At 39.5% G+C, this 15,481-nt stretch overlaps 1 protein-coding gene across 4 annotated transcripts; it reads right to left on the bottom strand.

The window, feature by feature from the left end:
* Window positions 1–1,482: 1,482 nt before the first annotated feature.
* LOC306739490 (elongation factor 1-delta-like) lies at window positions 1,483–11,589 on the bottom strand. Of its 4 annotated transcripts, XM_079221508.1 has the most exons (11): window positions 11,533–11,567; window positions 11,053–11,068; window positions 10,193–10,228; window positions 8,911–9,447; window positions 7,697–7,811; window positions 5,199–5,255; window positions 4,240–4,321; window positions 4,059–4,147; window positions 3,408–3,602; window positions 2,845–3,039; window positions 1,483–1,586 (listed from the first exon to the last, which is right to left on the bottom strand). In XM_079221508.1, the coding sequence occupies exons 3-11, from the start codon at window positions 10,204–10,206 to the stop codon at window positions 1,548–1,550; spliced, it is 1,323 nt and encodes a 440-aa protein (XP_079077634.1). In that variant the 5' UTR covers window positions 10,207–10,228; window positions 11,053–11,068; window positions 11,533–11,567; the 3' UTR covers window positions 1,483–1,547. The 4 variants fall into 4 exon arrangements, with proteins under 4 accessions (XP_079077634.1, XP_079077635.1, XP_079077636.1 ...); XM_079221509.1 differs by lacking the exon at window positions 10,193–10,228 and having other exon boundaries at window positions 8,911–9,446; window positions 11,054–11,068; window positions 11,533–11,589; XM_079221510.1 differs by lacking the exon at window positions 10,193–10,228 and having other exon boundaries at window positions 8,911–9,478; window positions 11,533–11,587.
* Window positions 11,590–15,481: the final 3,892 nt, after the last annotated feature.

Below are 15,481 nucleotides of genomic sequence, written 5' to 3'. Positions count from 1 at the left end.
ATGTCCTTTATGCAACTTTCTATATGGCATACTATGCTACGAGTTCTTTGGTAAAATAGTAATTAGTTTTGGGTCTCAATCCTGCAGCAGTCTGACTTTTTGGCATTCTATATTGCGCTTTAAATATTATACTCAAGGTAGAGTTTTTAAATTACATTTTTTATACTATGACATTCTTTACTATAGAATTTTTTTCACAAAGCTTTAAATTTCCAAATGCAGTTAAAATGATTTTTTTTAAATCTCTTTAGCTTAACCATTTGCCTCATTTCCGGTGTCGGCAGTGGAATAAAGTAGTTTTTTGGGATATCTGTACTCTGTTTACTTTTACTTCACTACATTTTGCAAAGAAAACTGGTACTTTTACTCAGATACATTTCCCCTGAAACCTTCGTTACTCACTACAAAAACACATCGGGACTGTGGTGGAACAGACTCCACGCAAGCAGATTTTGCCAATCACAATATTATGCATTTGTCTCTACATCCTCTAGTCCAGCGCTCCCAAACCTTAATGCGCCACAGACCGGTTACGTGAAGACAATATTTTTACGGACTGGGTCCGACCTCGGGGAGACAATGACACCATAAGTTTGTTTGTTATGTTTAGTCTACTGACTCTACTCCCAACTAAACCTTTAGTCCAGTCTACTGCTTAACTTATAACCCGCTGCACAAAGACAGGATGTTGGAATGGATGCAGGTTTTCGTGCTTTTTTTGGCGATCTCCGGACACGTCAAGAGGTTCCGTCTGAGGTTACCACAGACTGATGTATCCGGTCATTTTTCACAACATCTTTCCGGCCTTGATTTTTCATTCATTTTTTTTCTGAGCACACTGTTACAACTCCTTCATAGTGTCATATTGCTTTTGAGAATTATAAGTTCATCGTAGATGCAAGAGTATACTTAGGTACAATATGTATATGGATGGATCACAGCCAACCCAGTTATTTTCAACACTGGTCCTTGGTCATGGTGGCCACAGCACTTAAAAGAACGTCATAATTATCCAAATTCTGACCCTTTGCTTTTTTATTAAAAGCATGTACTTGTACTTTCAATACTTAAGTACATGCTTTTTTATTAAAAGCATGTACTTGTACTTTCAATACTTAAGTACATTTTATATCAGAAAAATACTTTTGATACTTAAGTACAGAAAATATCAGAAAAATACTTTTGATACTTTAAGTAGCATTTTAATAGGTGACTTTTACTGAAGTAATTTTCCAGTAAGGTATCTTTACTTTTACTCAAGTACGGCTTTTGGGTACTTTATACACCACTGGGTGTCAGCATATTTGACAGGAAATGTGCACACAACTAAATATTGTTTCCATCTCACATTAAACACTAAAGACGGTAATCGCTTTTGAGAGGCTGTGCTCTCTACAGATCTGCACTCCGAAGGTTCTCAAGTAACCGTGCAAGTATGGGATTTAAAAATCTTTGACTGAAAATAATGAAACTGAGAAAATGGTTAGTTCTTAACTTTGCATTTTAATAACTGCAAGCCAGGAGCTGCAGCAACATTTCGGTGGAGCTCAGATCTTATTGAAGGCAGCAACATCTACACTCTGGATCTGTAAAGGAAGAAAAGTCAAGGTTTATATCCATTTGAGCATATTCATGTATTGTGCAGACAACAATTTGTATATTAAAGCGGTAATATTTAAAGTAAATGGTAAAGGATGTAATTTCTTCCCCCTCAATTTAACACCGAAGTTCAAGATTTTGTAAATATGCTCAGTTTTTGGCAGATTTAGATTGAATCCATTATGATCAGGGCAACAATGCGAAGCAACAATATCTGTCTACCAGCACCTCTAAAGCTCAATACATGATCATGCTACATTTAGTTTGTTTAATCCATAAACCACTTTATTTGGGATTATGTGCAGGGACTCAGCCAAGAAATAAAATGTGTAACACTGGTGATTTTGTCTGCTATTCTCCCCGTTTCAAGTATTTGTGCTAAACTAGCAGCTGTCAATTAAATATCAGGCTGCAACCAGAGTTGTATCAATCTTATTTAATCTTCCAACAAAGCAAATTATCTTATTATAAAAAACAAGCCATTCAAATCCAGATTTTTGGGACATTATCTCCATTTTTGTTCTTTTAGTCATCAAAAGGTTTGATCATTCAAATCACAAAAGCTTGCCTCCAATACTATTTAACAATGCAGATCATTTTAAATCAACCTGGCGAAAGTTGAAAAATGTGTTTGCCTTCACATCATACAGCAGAAGAGAATGGAATTTCATCCGCGTGGCTCAATGTATTCAAAATAAGAACCAATTGGATGGAAAGCTTCAATGCTTCAGGAAGCTTCATCTCGCCATCACTACTATTTATGTTCTACTGAGGGACGATGACAACGGTTCAGTGAGGTCTGGGATTATACAGCGTGCACTTCAGTTAAATGTCATGTTCACTAAACCAGTATCCAACGATATTTGGTTTGGAGGACGCCCATTTCTTGGTCATGTATATAAGTTTCTATTAAGCTTTTAATATGTACATATGTGCTGGACAAAACTTGTGACAGCAGAGATAACAATGTAGCAAAGTTTGACTTGCACTGAAGCGCCCACAGCATCGAGAAGTAAAAATATTGGTTTCCACAATTGAACACGATAAGCTCCGCCTACTGAAATTAAAATAAATTGTACTGCAAGTTTCTAATGCTGCGAGCACCACAAATCACATTCCATGCATCTCCATAGTGGAGTGGTGGCGGCAGGAAACATGTCTTCAAATCAAAGCACTCTCCATGGCTAGGTACGACTCAGGTAAATTAACTGAACTTCTGATTACTTTAAGTGGACATTAACTTACGTAGTCCTCAAACTTGGTGAGCTCCTCCTCCAGGATGTCGGTGCCAACTTTGTCGTCCTCGACCACGCAGTTGATCTGCAGCTTCTTGATGCCGTAGCCAACTGGCAGCAGTTTGGATGCTCCCCACAGGAGCCCGTCCATCTGCACAGTCCGCACGCACTCCTCCAGCTTCGCCATGTCAGTCTCATCGTCCCACTAAGGAAAGAGAGTGGGGACACAGAACATTATCTTAACCAGAGCATTTACAACATATGTTGAATGAAGGAGCGTACTTTCTAATTTTGAGTACATGCATGTTTAACATCTTGTTGGGAGTTTATAAATGCATTGGTTTAATTTTGGCTGAATGATTTAAAATATTGAAAGTGCATTTACTAAATTAAAAAGGACATTAAATACATGTTGCAAGGTTTTTCTTCATATTTTCAGATAAAACAAAAGTATGGCAGACATTTTCTGATTTCAAATACATTTCTCCACAACTGTATGTTCCCTATAAGAGAACACAACAGCAATGTAACGAGCATGTAGAGCCACACGATACAGTTTAGGATGACACGTACGGGCTTAACGTCCAACAGGATGGATGACTTGGCAATGAGGGTGGGTTTCTTGGACTTCTTGGCTGCATAGGCATCCAGGCGCTCCTGCTTGATGCGCTCTGCCTCCTCATCGTCGTCATCGCTGCCGAACAAGTCAACGTCGTCATCATCATCATCATCTCCATTTTCCACCTTTACTTGTTGTACTGGAGCAGCCTGGTAAAAACAATGGAAAAGGACAGGAATATTTTTCATAAGGGTGTGCTCTTCAGAGGGCTTTTTCCAATTAGGCTTCATCTTTCCTCATCTCCATTTGTTCAGACAATTTAAACATCATACAATAATAGAGGATCAATAGATATGTGCAGGGGAGGAAAATAGCAAAAGGGCAAAGTCCTTAATACACAAAAATGTAATCGTAAACATTAAGACAGAGGAATCGAAACAGAAAAAGAACAAAAAACTAAATGTACTCGTCACTACAAGTAAGATATTTTTTCCATCAAATTGAGTCTCACACATAAAGTAGATTATATTGTAATGAAATATAATATATATTTTTCAGAGAGACAAGGAAGTCTGGCCTCTTTCAGAGAGTTGTTTAATAAATACAGAGAACGTATGTATGCAGTAATGTATTGTACCTAAAATAAAAAGGTTCTGGTTATCTACCTTAGCACATGTGACGGCCGCTGGGCTTTTTTCCAGCAGAACCACTCTGGTCTCCAGCTTCTGCAGGGCTGCTCTCATCTCCTCCACCACTAACAAGAAAACACCATATGAACAGTTAAGTATTAATACTGTAAAAGTACCAATAAGCTCAGGAAGACATTCAAAAACACTCAACACACACCTTTGTGTAGAGTGTGGTTCTCCAGTTCCATGCTCTTCATGCGAGAAACCAGCTCCTGGTCTCCTCCTGCATGTGAGGACGACTATGGAAGGATAAACACAAATGAATTAGCACGAGTCAGTCAGGGCTCAAATTGTGACAAAGTAAATGCCCTCTCATCCAGATTGATAGCCAATCCAAGCCTGAAGAGAAGCAAGCAAAATAAAAATGTTTACGTGTTGAGGTTTAAAAAGAAATCCATGCAAGGCTAATCTATCTATTACACAACAATGATCTGGATACACTTCACACACACACAATGCTGATGTCAAAATTAACTCACACGAACACTATTAAAGAGATGACTTCATATTTACACAACCAGCATGCAGGCAAACGTAATTAATAATGGGCAAACAATAATTAAAAAGGGATTAACTTGACATTATTTGCTCTTTTGCGAAGAGATGAACTCGATACCAATGAAACAAAAAAGCGTGTCGCTTTGATATTTGTATAGTTGAAAGTAATTAATCAGTGGAGGTGCATCTTCTGATGTAGCTCGGAAACAATATGTACAAGGGTATTTCCCAAAATGTCAAACTATTCCCTTAAGTTTAATCAATTATTTAATTCAGAAGTTACATGAAAGGTAACCGTCACTGCATATAAGAATTGAGCTTTAAAGCTTAAAAGACTTGTGAATATTAGCTACTTTTTAAAAGCTAATGATGATAATAAAGATCACAACAATCCAACTAAATTAAGATTATAATTTCCAACCCCTATATTCTGAATCAACGAGTGGAAGCGTATGAAGCCCAAAACCAATCTGGCAGTTCATGAGGAGACATCTTCGTGCTGTGACCACAGCAGCACACTCCACTCCAGGCAGCAGCAGAAACAGCACACTCGGCTGCGTGTCTCAGTCATGCAACGTTCCCAGGCCTGAGCAGCAAAGCTGGACAAGGAAGTCTTACGTTTCTGTGCCGCCGTTTTTGCTGGGACCCTTTGGGTTGCAGCAGGGCCGTTTTCGCCTGCAGCCGGTGAGGTAAACAGTGATCGCAAATGGGAGGAAAACACGAAGACAAAAAGAAAAGTACTGGTTGTAGGTAGAAAGTTGGATGCTACAACTGCAGAGCCGTCACTAACGGGAAGGAATTTGATGTCAATGTTGTCAGAGAAATAGGATGAAACACTCGCACAATAAATAAAATGACTGAGCAAAAACTCACAAGTGCCAAAATGGGAAATATCAAACCAGTCCAGCAGCTTTATGGAACCTTTTAAACAGTTTAGCACAATACCTTCGTTATAAATATTACAGTCGCTCTTTTTGCTTTGATGAATTCTCTCACACACACACACTAAAACAAATTGAAATTATCCTTTAATGTCGGATGTGGGGGACAAAATCCAGTGCTATTCCCACACAAACATGAAAAGTAAAAGGCCATTACACACGGGACAGTTTTTTTGTGCAATTTTGTGTGCGTGTTGATTTTCACACCGTGAATTCAAGCGTCGACCAATCACGTTGTACAGAACATACACTTAAGTGTACAGCAACCCGGAGGCCCAGTCCTCCGAACAGAGATGGCAAACTTTACTTATTTCAACCTTGACAAAGGCAGCACAGATGGGTAAATGCATACCTTTCACAATAAAAGCCCTATACAGATACAGTATACTGCGTAACGGTTCATCAGAAGGGATTCAAATCCATGGAGAACACTTCATTAAAGGAAACACAATGAAGTGGCTTACAGTGGCTTAGGCCATCCAACAATTAACCTCTGACTGCCAGACACTGCTCTGGGTCAATAGGATCGCGTTAGTTGGTTCTCTGCAAATCTACTCAAAACACGTATTGAAAAAGGGTGGCAACTGCAAATTCTTATCGCTGCCGGTATGAATAATTTTGATGCAAAAATATTCAGCGGATAACTTTCCCCCTGTGTGTAAAGGCCTTAATACAAATTGAGTAGGTATTGTCCAAATAGTCCATCCTTGTTGCTGCCACAAACAGCGTGAATAGGAGGAACAATTGCAGCTTCCAAAAAGCTTTTATTGTGCATAGAAGCATGCTAGTGTTGGTTTTAGACAGACTTAAAAACATGTGAACTTATCCTTAAAAAGGTAACATTAAAATATTTAATGAGAGAAAGCAGAGTTTTGTTTCTGCAAAAATGACACTTATACAGCTCACATAGTAAATGACATTGATGTAAAGACAAACACAACTGGCAGACAAATTGCAATGATGATGAGAGAAGCAAGCAGAGACAAAAGGGAGCATATGTTCTGCAGCATGCATAGAGCCAAACATTTACTGCAATTAAAAGCTTAAATGTCCCCAATGAACTGCTGTCTCTATATTTAAATCATAATTTCTTATTTTAACAGATATTCCCCTCTTTCAGGGCTGGCACACGAACATTAGTGAGTACAGTCCTGCCACTTCATGGGATGTTTCTGTGGCTCATTCATAGGACAGTACTCACTCCGTTTAGGCACTGCAGGATATTCTGTCGGGAATTAGCAATGTCCTGCAAGATGGCATTAACCTCGCTCTCCTGCAGGTGTATGTGGGTAAAGCATGAAGCGGGAGCAGTGAGAGACAGAAAGCAGAATGCAACACGGACAAAAGCAGGATGACTATACACCCAACATTCAGGAAGACTAATCAAAACACTTGAAGCAAATACATGTAAGCTACATGCTTATCAAGTTCCTCATGATTAAACATAAAATGTTAGGCACATTTTGGAACCAATGAGGATGACCTGTAACTCTCATTCAGCTGTCAATTTCGCACTTCGGGACATGTACTGAAATGTAAACCATTTCCATTGAAACTTCTTTACACCCAGGAAATATGCCGTGTGAAATAAGAACATGACGTAATCTGTCGATTACCCTGAAAACCAGGACGCCGTTTCATTCATCTCATTTGAAATTGAGCAACAGTGGAGATGCACATCTCAATACTCATCACGTAAAACAAAAAAATGTCCACATCGCTTGAAATCACAAACGAGTAGGTGTGGACAAAAGGCTTTCTGTGTTTTGGGTGAAACAAGTCTTTAAAGACCTGTAAGTGATCAGTCTAATTTAAATTGTTTCAAAAGCTTGTGTGGAGACACTCTGCTGCCCGGGACAGCCTGAGACACAGAGGCAGCTGCCAAATCACCTGACCCTTCTCACTAGGACATGCCACTTCTAAATCGAGTGGCTTAGCTCTCATGCACACAGCTGCTCCGTGCAGCAGAGTACCGACGATGATGTCACTATTGCTCAACATGCTGGTGACTGACAGGGCAGCATGAGCTGAGGAGGTGTCAGACAAGAGGTGAAGGAGACTTCAAGCACTGGCAGCAAGAGATAACAGGAGGATTGGAAAGAATGGTGGTCTAAAAAAAAAATCTTGGGCTGCATAAAAAAGAAGGCTTTCAAAAGAAGCTAAAAAGCTATTTACCTGTGAAGAAGGTCCGTTGGATCCCTCGTAGAAGCACTTCTCTGCCTCATCGTAGCACCGTTTGTCGAACCAGATGTTCTCTGTGGCGAGGCACTGCAGTCCACTCATCTTGGTACTGAGCAGGGAAGTCAGAAATTCAGGAGAAGTGAGACAACGCAAAAAAAGACCCAACTGAACGCTGATGATGTGCTTAAAAATTATTAAAGCCAACACAATCAGTGACAAGAAATGAGCGACAGAACACTGCTTAAAATCAGACGCTTGACCGTAAATTACAGGCTACGTCATGCACAGCCACACATGGGGTTGGAATAGGGAGAGGCAAAACAAGCGTAAAGCAGACGGTTTCAACCATGTACACGATAAATTAATAGAACAAAAGGCTTCCGTTTCTGTGAAATAAAAAAGCAACAAACAAATGGGCGAGAGATTACTGCATGCATGCTTCACCTCCCTCTCATTTCGCTGACGGGTTACTGAATTAGAAAGGCATCTACACATTCCTCAGTGAAGCAGTTGCCTTGTCTGCAAAGTCTGGATTATAGAACAAAAGGTTTGTCGACTCCCTGCCCGCCAACAACCCCCCGTAGTGATAGCAGAGGTCCACTTCTTTGTGCGATCATCAAACACAGACCAAGTTTACAACACGTCAGTACATGTCGGCGCTTTGTGCGCTCAGACTTAATGTGACACGAGTTCGGAATAATGCAGGGGGTTGTATGGATGCAGGCGTAGGTACTGGGGAGACTAAATAAAGGCTCGTCACGTACCAAAACCTTTATAATATTGTCTGACGGGATTTTTTAAATATTTTACAAGTTTAAGAAAATTGTTTCATCTTAAGCCAGAATGATGAGAAAATAATCAACTGGTTACTGCAGCACCTTGAAATGTTGACCTGCATTGTGGCACAAGTTGAGTACGGGTTTGCAGGAATGTGTTCACACTACTGCTGTGTCAATGGATTGACCTCATTTAAATAAATGAGGGTGCCAAGTTTTTTTTTTCTTTTTCATGAATGCTTAATTAAAATCTCTCTGAATGTTGGCGAGACCATCCATAAACCTGCACCTCAAATCTATTATACACAAGTTAGCATAACCGAAAAAAGGCCAAACACGAATGCAGGACAGACAACAAATAAAAAAAAAAGAAAAAGAAATCATCCGAAAACACACACGTCTTTTCCATTCCCTGTGTGAGCGGTGGCATACTTGTCCCATCTGGGCCTCCTTTCCGTTTCGGAGAGGCCCCTCTTCCTCTGGGTCGGACCCTTGCTGCCTTTGCCCCCCTGCTCGGTCTCAGAGGAGGTGCGATTGCGGCCCCCACTGTAACGGCGGTGGGGGATACCGGCGGCCTTCCCGGTGGTGTCGGGGTGACCCTGATCCTGCTGTTGACCGCGGCTGCGTCTCGACTGGAAGGTCATGGTGCCTCTGTACGGACTCCTCGGAGAGGAGGACTGCGGCCCGTTGCCATTAGAGGCGAGCCGTCGTTGGTAGTTGCTCTCGGACTGCTCGCCCTGGCGGTTGGGGCTTTGACCATATGAGCTGTTCGCTTCCACGGAGGCGCTCCAGTCCTCTTCGGCCCCAGAGCCGTGGCTCTCCGACAAACGTGTGCGCCGCCGCAGCCCCCCGAACTGGACTTTGTCTTCGCTGATGACGGGATTATTGCCCTGCCTGAAGGTCGCCACTGGCACAGCGTGTTGAGGGGCTCCTCCTTGCTGACGGTTCGGCCAAGACTGATCCATTTCGCTATTAAAAAAAGGGGTCCCTTCTCTACTCACTTTTGCGTTCATGATGAGAGAAAAGAAGCAACAGGTAGACGCTAAAGCCGTTAGTTCAGAAGTTGGCGTCACAAAGGAACGTGGTGGTAAGATGCATCAAAGGAAGTTCAAACAGCTGACATGTGATGCCAATGTGGTCTTGCGGGCAAAGAGACCGTGGATTGATCAATCGCCAACGGTTTCCAGAAAATGACATTTTCAGTTCAGAATGAGTTTAACCCGTCTAAGAATAGAAGAATCCACCTAAGGATGCAAAAGCCTCAATTGTATTTGCTTTTAGGATCATGGAATAATGCCCCAATAAACCGTTCATTGATCAATCTCACATTGGACTTTCAAAAATCAAAGCCAAAACAAACATTGCAAAATGTAATGTGACAAATGACACGTGAAATTGGCCAACATTAGGGTTAGGATGTGTTGGCAGTGTTTCCTCAATGTTAATTTAAAATACAATAAATGTGGTACACATATTTACTGCATTTACTTTTTAGATACCGATTTCAGGATTAAGAAGCATGGCAGTCTTAATCAGAAACCTGCGGCGTGAATAAGACCAAGATAATGACAGGTGTGAGGCAAAACTAGACCACGTCCTTTTAAAAAACACACAGCAGCTGTGTCCAATAAATGAGGAAACACTGTTTATGCATTAAATAGGTTTCTTTTGAAACATAAAAAATACCCAACCTCTGCATCCGGGTCTGGCTCACCTTTGCTTTGGCATGCTGACGGATAATGTATGCTTCCTATTGTGGAATATTTAAATAAAGCAAAGCAATCACATGTTTTAATTATATTGGGAATCATAAAAGCTTCATAAAAGACAATCCAAATGTTTATAACAGCAGCATTTCCTTTCAAACATGCAGGCAAACCTCACATTTATAGACACACACTATATACATACATGCCATTTAAAAAAAAAAAACTAGCCTAACCACATGAAAAAATAAAATACAAAACAACAACTTGCAAACTTGTATTATCTAAAGCACTGTTAGTGCCAATAATAGTTTGTAAGGTACAACTAGAGTCAACCAATGCAGAAGCAGGCCTGGACCTGCTATAAACATCAGGTCATTTTGGAGGTTAGTGTTTTAGCTGTTAAATTATGTTGTGTAAATCTGAGAGGAGTTTCTAAAATGTTGTTGTTCTTATTCAGAGCTGTAACAACAATAGCTTGGGTCACTTTAAGGAAAGATTACTGATGTTGGTTGGACAAAGTGGGCAATCTGAATATGATACTTTGGGGTAATTTTACAGACAAAACTATTGAGATCATTTACAAATGTTTTAATAATGGAGCCACCATATGCTGCCCTAGTCTCCATGTATGAAGATACGCAGGTATGTCTCAGTAAAATGCTTCACCGTGTAACAGCATCACACCCTCAGCCTCCATGATAATAGTTAAATCAACACTCAGAAACAGCTCAAATAAAAAACACTTTGACATGTTAGGCTGGAGGTACTTAAACTTGCAAGCGAGTACAAATTACGTCCAATAAACCATATGGCAGCAACAAACAAATAAAACCAGCTGCAAGGCAGATGCAACACCAACGCTCACCTTTTGGTAACGTTAACTGGAATGGACAGAAATAACGTAGAAATGTTCATAAAATACAAAACCTTATGGGAAAAACCACCGACGATTATTCCTAAAACGTTTAAGAATACTAAAATAAAAACTATCAAGTTAATGGAAATTGGGGGTAAATATACTTTGTCATTTAAGAAAGAAACACCGAAAGAAGTTGGCAATTCGTGCATGACACTAGTCGCAAATAAGGCAAATTGCACATACAAAATTCATATAAAATTCGTGTTGCGTTTCATCTGTTTCTTTCTTATACGTCCACTAGCTGAAGTTAGGAAGCAGAAGGTTTTTTTTTGACAGCCACAGCAACTTGTGGCTAGTTTATTTGGCCACGTGGCGCTAATAAAACGCTGAATTCAAAATGCTTTGGAGAGTTTTGACAAAGAGTACAGTTATTTATGATTCGGGTCGGTCGTAAAATAACGACTCTTCAGCAATTTGCTCACTCACTTTTTTCGATGTTTTATGGCTCGGTAACCGTTCCTTCGCGTGCTGCCTCGGCTGTAATCAGACAGGGAAAGAGGGCTGACATTGGCGGACCGTCTATATTTTTCCGTGCCAGAGGGGGAGGAGGTTCGTCATTTTCTCCACCACTTCATCGACTATTTCCCTTATTATGACATGTTTATTGAAAAAAAATGTTATGAGAACACATTAACACGCGTGAAAATAATGAATTGTTCATGAATCCTAAAAATAAACACGTATCCGTGGTGTCAATCCCATTTGGGTAGCACCTTCATATTGGTATGGTCCGTTTGAGCCAAAGACTTCATGTCCCATGATCCTAAGCGAAGGCCAGTCGTGCTTCTGTCGTGCCAGGTCCAGCCAAACAGTGTATGGGCTCAGCCGGATTAGTTTGCACAATAATGCGATGTAGCTTTTGTCTTGGGCCTCTGTGGCTGCATGTTTACAAATGAAACGCGGCTAAAGTGTTCCTCGGGTTTAAGTTTCTTGTGGAGCCAAATTGTTTTCCCTCTCTTGTCCTACAGGTGGCAGACGAGTCGAGTGCCAAGTTAGACTATAAATCCTGCAGAAAAACTAGAACGAGTTAGAAAGCGGGGCTTCACTAACCTACTGTTTCAAGGAGTCTTATTATCATGTGCAACATCACGTAAAAAATGATATATCTTATTCACATTTAACCACTCTGGTTAACCAATAATTTACAACTTGCATCTAATATTTTCTCTTCAGATGGCACATATGGCAAGTATAGGAAAAGCAGCAAAAGTTAACTTGTTTGGGCTATTCTGTACTGTCTTTGAAATGAAAACCAGGGTTTTTGCTCTGCATTATATCAAAGTGAATACATCACTGCAGTTCAGGCAATTCAGGATTTATCCAAATCTGCATGCTTATAATTAGTAATACATCCTTCTTTGACTTCTTGGAATGAGTTCAACAACTCTATACTTTCACTGAATTCATCCCTGCATCATTGAGCCTTTTCCTGCCCTATTTTCTCATTACTTACAGCTCTTGTGAATGTATTTCTTTCTTTTTGCATTATATATGTCCCGTATCTGGGTGATACAGTCTACTGGGTTATGTAGTGTGATGTTTATTGCTTCAGGGCTTTTGTATGATTTATTATTCTCCAACAATTCATTTGGGGATCCCTTGAGTGCAAAACCACAAACCACAAATAAAAGGGCACATATCTGTTACAATAAATGGTCTAAAATCCTTTGACATGTGTTTTTTTCTGACTGCAAATCTTGGATGCTGATCATTGTAAGAGCAAAATCTTTGGCCTGCAAACTTCACGTTTACTTGCTCACTGTCAGATGAGGCCAACACTTTGTGGAGCCAGATGCTAAACTGAGCCGAGCTGTCAAACCAGATAACGTTCATCTTCTAGCATTGCTAACTGGTAGAAACCAAAATGCAAACATACTGTGGCGACATGAACTGACACACAGCACTTTGTATGTGACAGCATGAGCAGAGCCACAATTTACACTACTGACTTAAAAAATGAATGGTCATCTCTTCCACTTCAGGTTTTAAGAAACATATGTACACACGTATTGAGATAACGTTCCTCTTTAAGCAATGCATTTTACTATGAATTGGTCCTGCAGCACTGACGAGGCCATGGGCTTTAGAGCTACTGCTAATGAAAAACAAAGGATAAGGAAAACAAGAAAAAACATGCTGCAACTGTGTTGACTAAAAAAATCTATCAGGGAAAAGAGCATGAATGGCAGGGCAAACATATAATTTAGTGCTTGCATAATTTAGTGACATATACAACATAATATAACATGACAGATCTTGTTTGCAGTCAGAACTTCAACTATTTTTGTCTTGAGGTCTTGTTTAATTAAGGCTGCAACTAACGATCATTTTCAATATCGATTAATCTGTTGATTGTTTTATCAATTAATCGCTTGATCTGTCAATCATAGTTTCCCAGAGTCCAAGGTGAAGTCTTCGTATTGGTTGTTTTGTCCAACGAACAGTTCAAATCCCAAACATATTCAGTTCACAACAGAGAAAAATTGCATGAAATACCCAGAGATACCAAACAACCACAAAGAGACGCCAAGATCGCTACAAAGAGATACAAATTGACCGCAAATAGACACAAAACTAACTCAAATGAAAACAAAGAGAGGATTTACTACAAAGAGAAGTGAAACAATCTAAAAAAGACACAAAACAACTACACAAAAAGTGACAAACCGAACACAAAAAGACACAAAGCAGGTTGAATAGCTTGTGAAAACACAAGCTTGAATGTGACCCATTCGCTCTTGTGGGAATCAAACCCCCAGCCGTTTTCATTTAATACAAACCTTTTGTTGACGTTTGTTTCTGGGTCACAGTGTTTCACCTTTATTGGAAGCCCCATGCTACAGTGATGATAATGTGCTATACCTTTTAGAACTTTTTTTTCAATTATTTTTGAAGCCAGTGTGACACAATGTTTGACACGGTGGGACATTTATTTAATCATCTTCCTTTGTTTGCAAGGTTTGCTTTAGATGAGCTAAAATGGTCCTGTCAATGAATCCCCGAGGTAGCTGAAGGTTGAATCCTGTGTTCTTGTTCCTGGGAACCTATTCTGTAGGGAAGGATTTTGTCTTTTTTTAGCACTATGGCCTGTTTCACATTTATACCTGCAAACTGCAAACCGAGGTGGTAACAGCATTCCAGAGGTTTTAACCACTGTCCTTCCTGTCATGACACATTTCTCCTTTTAGGTCCTTTTAGCCACTGCCTCCTCTATGTTTTGGGGCCCCGGGGCCGTTACCTGCTCTGCCCACTTGGTGATTCCGCCTTTTTAACAGACACCATGTAATATTCAGAGGGTTGGAGAAGTATTCACATCCTTGATTTAAGTGAAAGTAAAAATATGACCCACATTCATAATCCTACTTAAGTATGAGTAATAAAGTAGTTCTCTTTTTAAAGTAGTTGAAGTATAAGGAAAAGTAAAAGTACACACTAGGCATTCTTTAGACTGTTGGTAAAGCTGGAACTACGGATTAGACTTTACAAACAAAGCATTATTTATTCAATTCAATTCAGTTCATTTTATATAGCCCAACATCACAAATAGAAAATTTGCCTCGGAGGGCTTTACAATCTGTACACATATTGATGTATATTGTATAGATTAAACTAAACAGCGGTATGAAGTGCAGCAGTTAAAATGTGCTCCATTCTCTATCAGTAATACATTTCCAAAAATATGATATATAATCAATGTAACTCTTTTAAAAGGGCCCAAAAAATACTCTTCCTTTCCTTAGTTCAGTCATTTTAGCTTTTAATATGTTGGTACCTTTAAGTGAAAACTTGAATGTATTGGATTTTTGCAGCTGTAATGCTACTTTTACATGAATAAATATATAAAATAAATGTATTCCACCACTGTATTATTTAAAAACTGATCATGAGTTAATTTTTTTATGTCATATCCTATAATGCAAAGTAAGAAATAACTGTAGTTTGCAGATATTATATTGTATTCGCCTCTGAAATGTGGTGAAAACCTGTAATATTGAACAATATATCTGTGGGAAGACATTTGTACAAATAAAGGCTTTATATATGTTTTACAGATATATGAATATAGAAGGCATCTGGCAGTCAGACAATGCATTTTGTGACTTGAAATTAGGTCATATGTTGTTCTTTTTATGACTGCCATCTCAGTGAATGGAGATATTCATTTACCTGAATTTGCTCGGAGAGGGATATATATATATATATATATATATATATATATATATATATATATATATATATATATATATATATATATAGAGAGAGAGAGAGAGAGAGAGAGAGAGCGAGAGAGAGAGAGAGAGAGAGAGAGAGAGAGAGAGAGAGAGAGAGCGCAGCTCTTCACTCCCGCAAGTTTGCTGCTGGCAGAGAGAATAAG

This window comes from Taurulus bubalis, assembly GCF_910589615.1.
Source record: "Taurulus bubalis genome assembly, chromosome: 1".
Classification (NCBI taxonomy): Eukaryota; Metazoa; Chordata; class Actinopteri; order Perciformes; family Cottidae; genus Taurulus; species Taurulus bubalis.
Note: the sequence above shows the minus strand (reverse complement) of the source record. Positions and strands in the feature narration are given on the sequence as shown.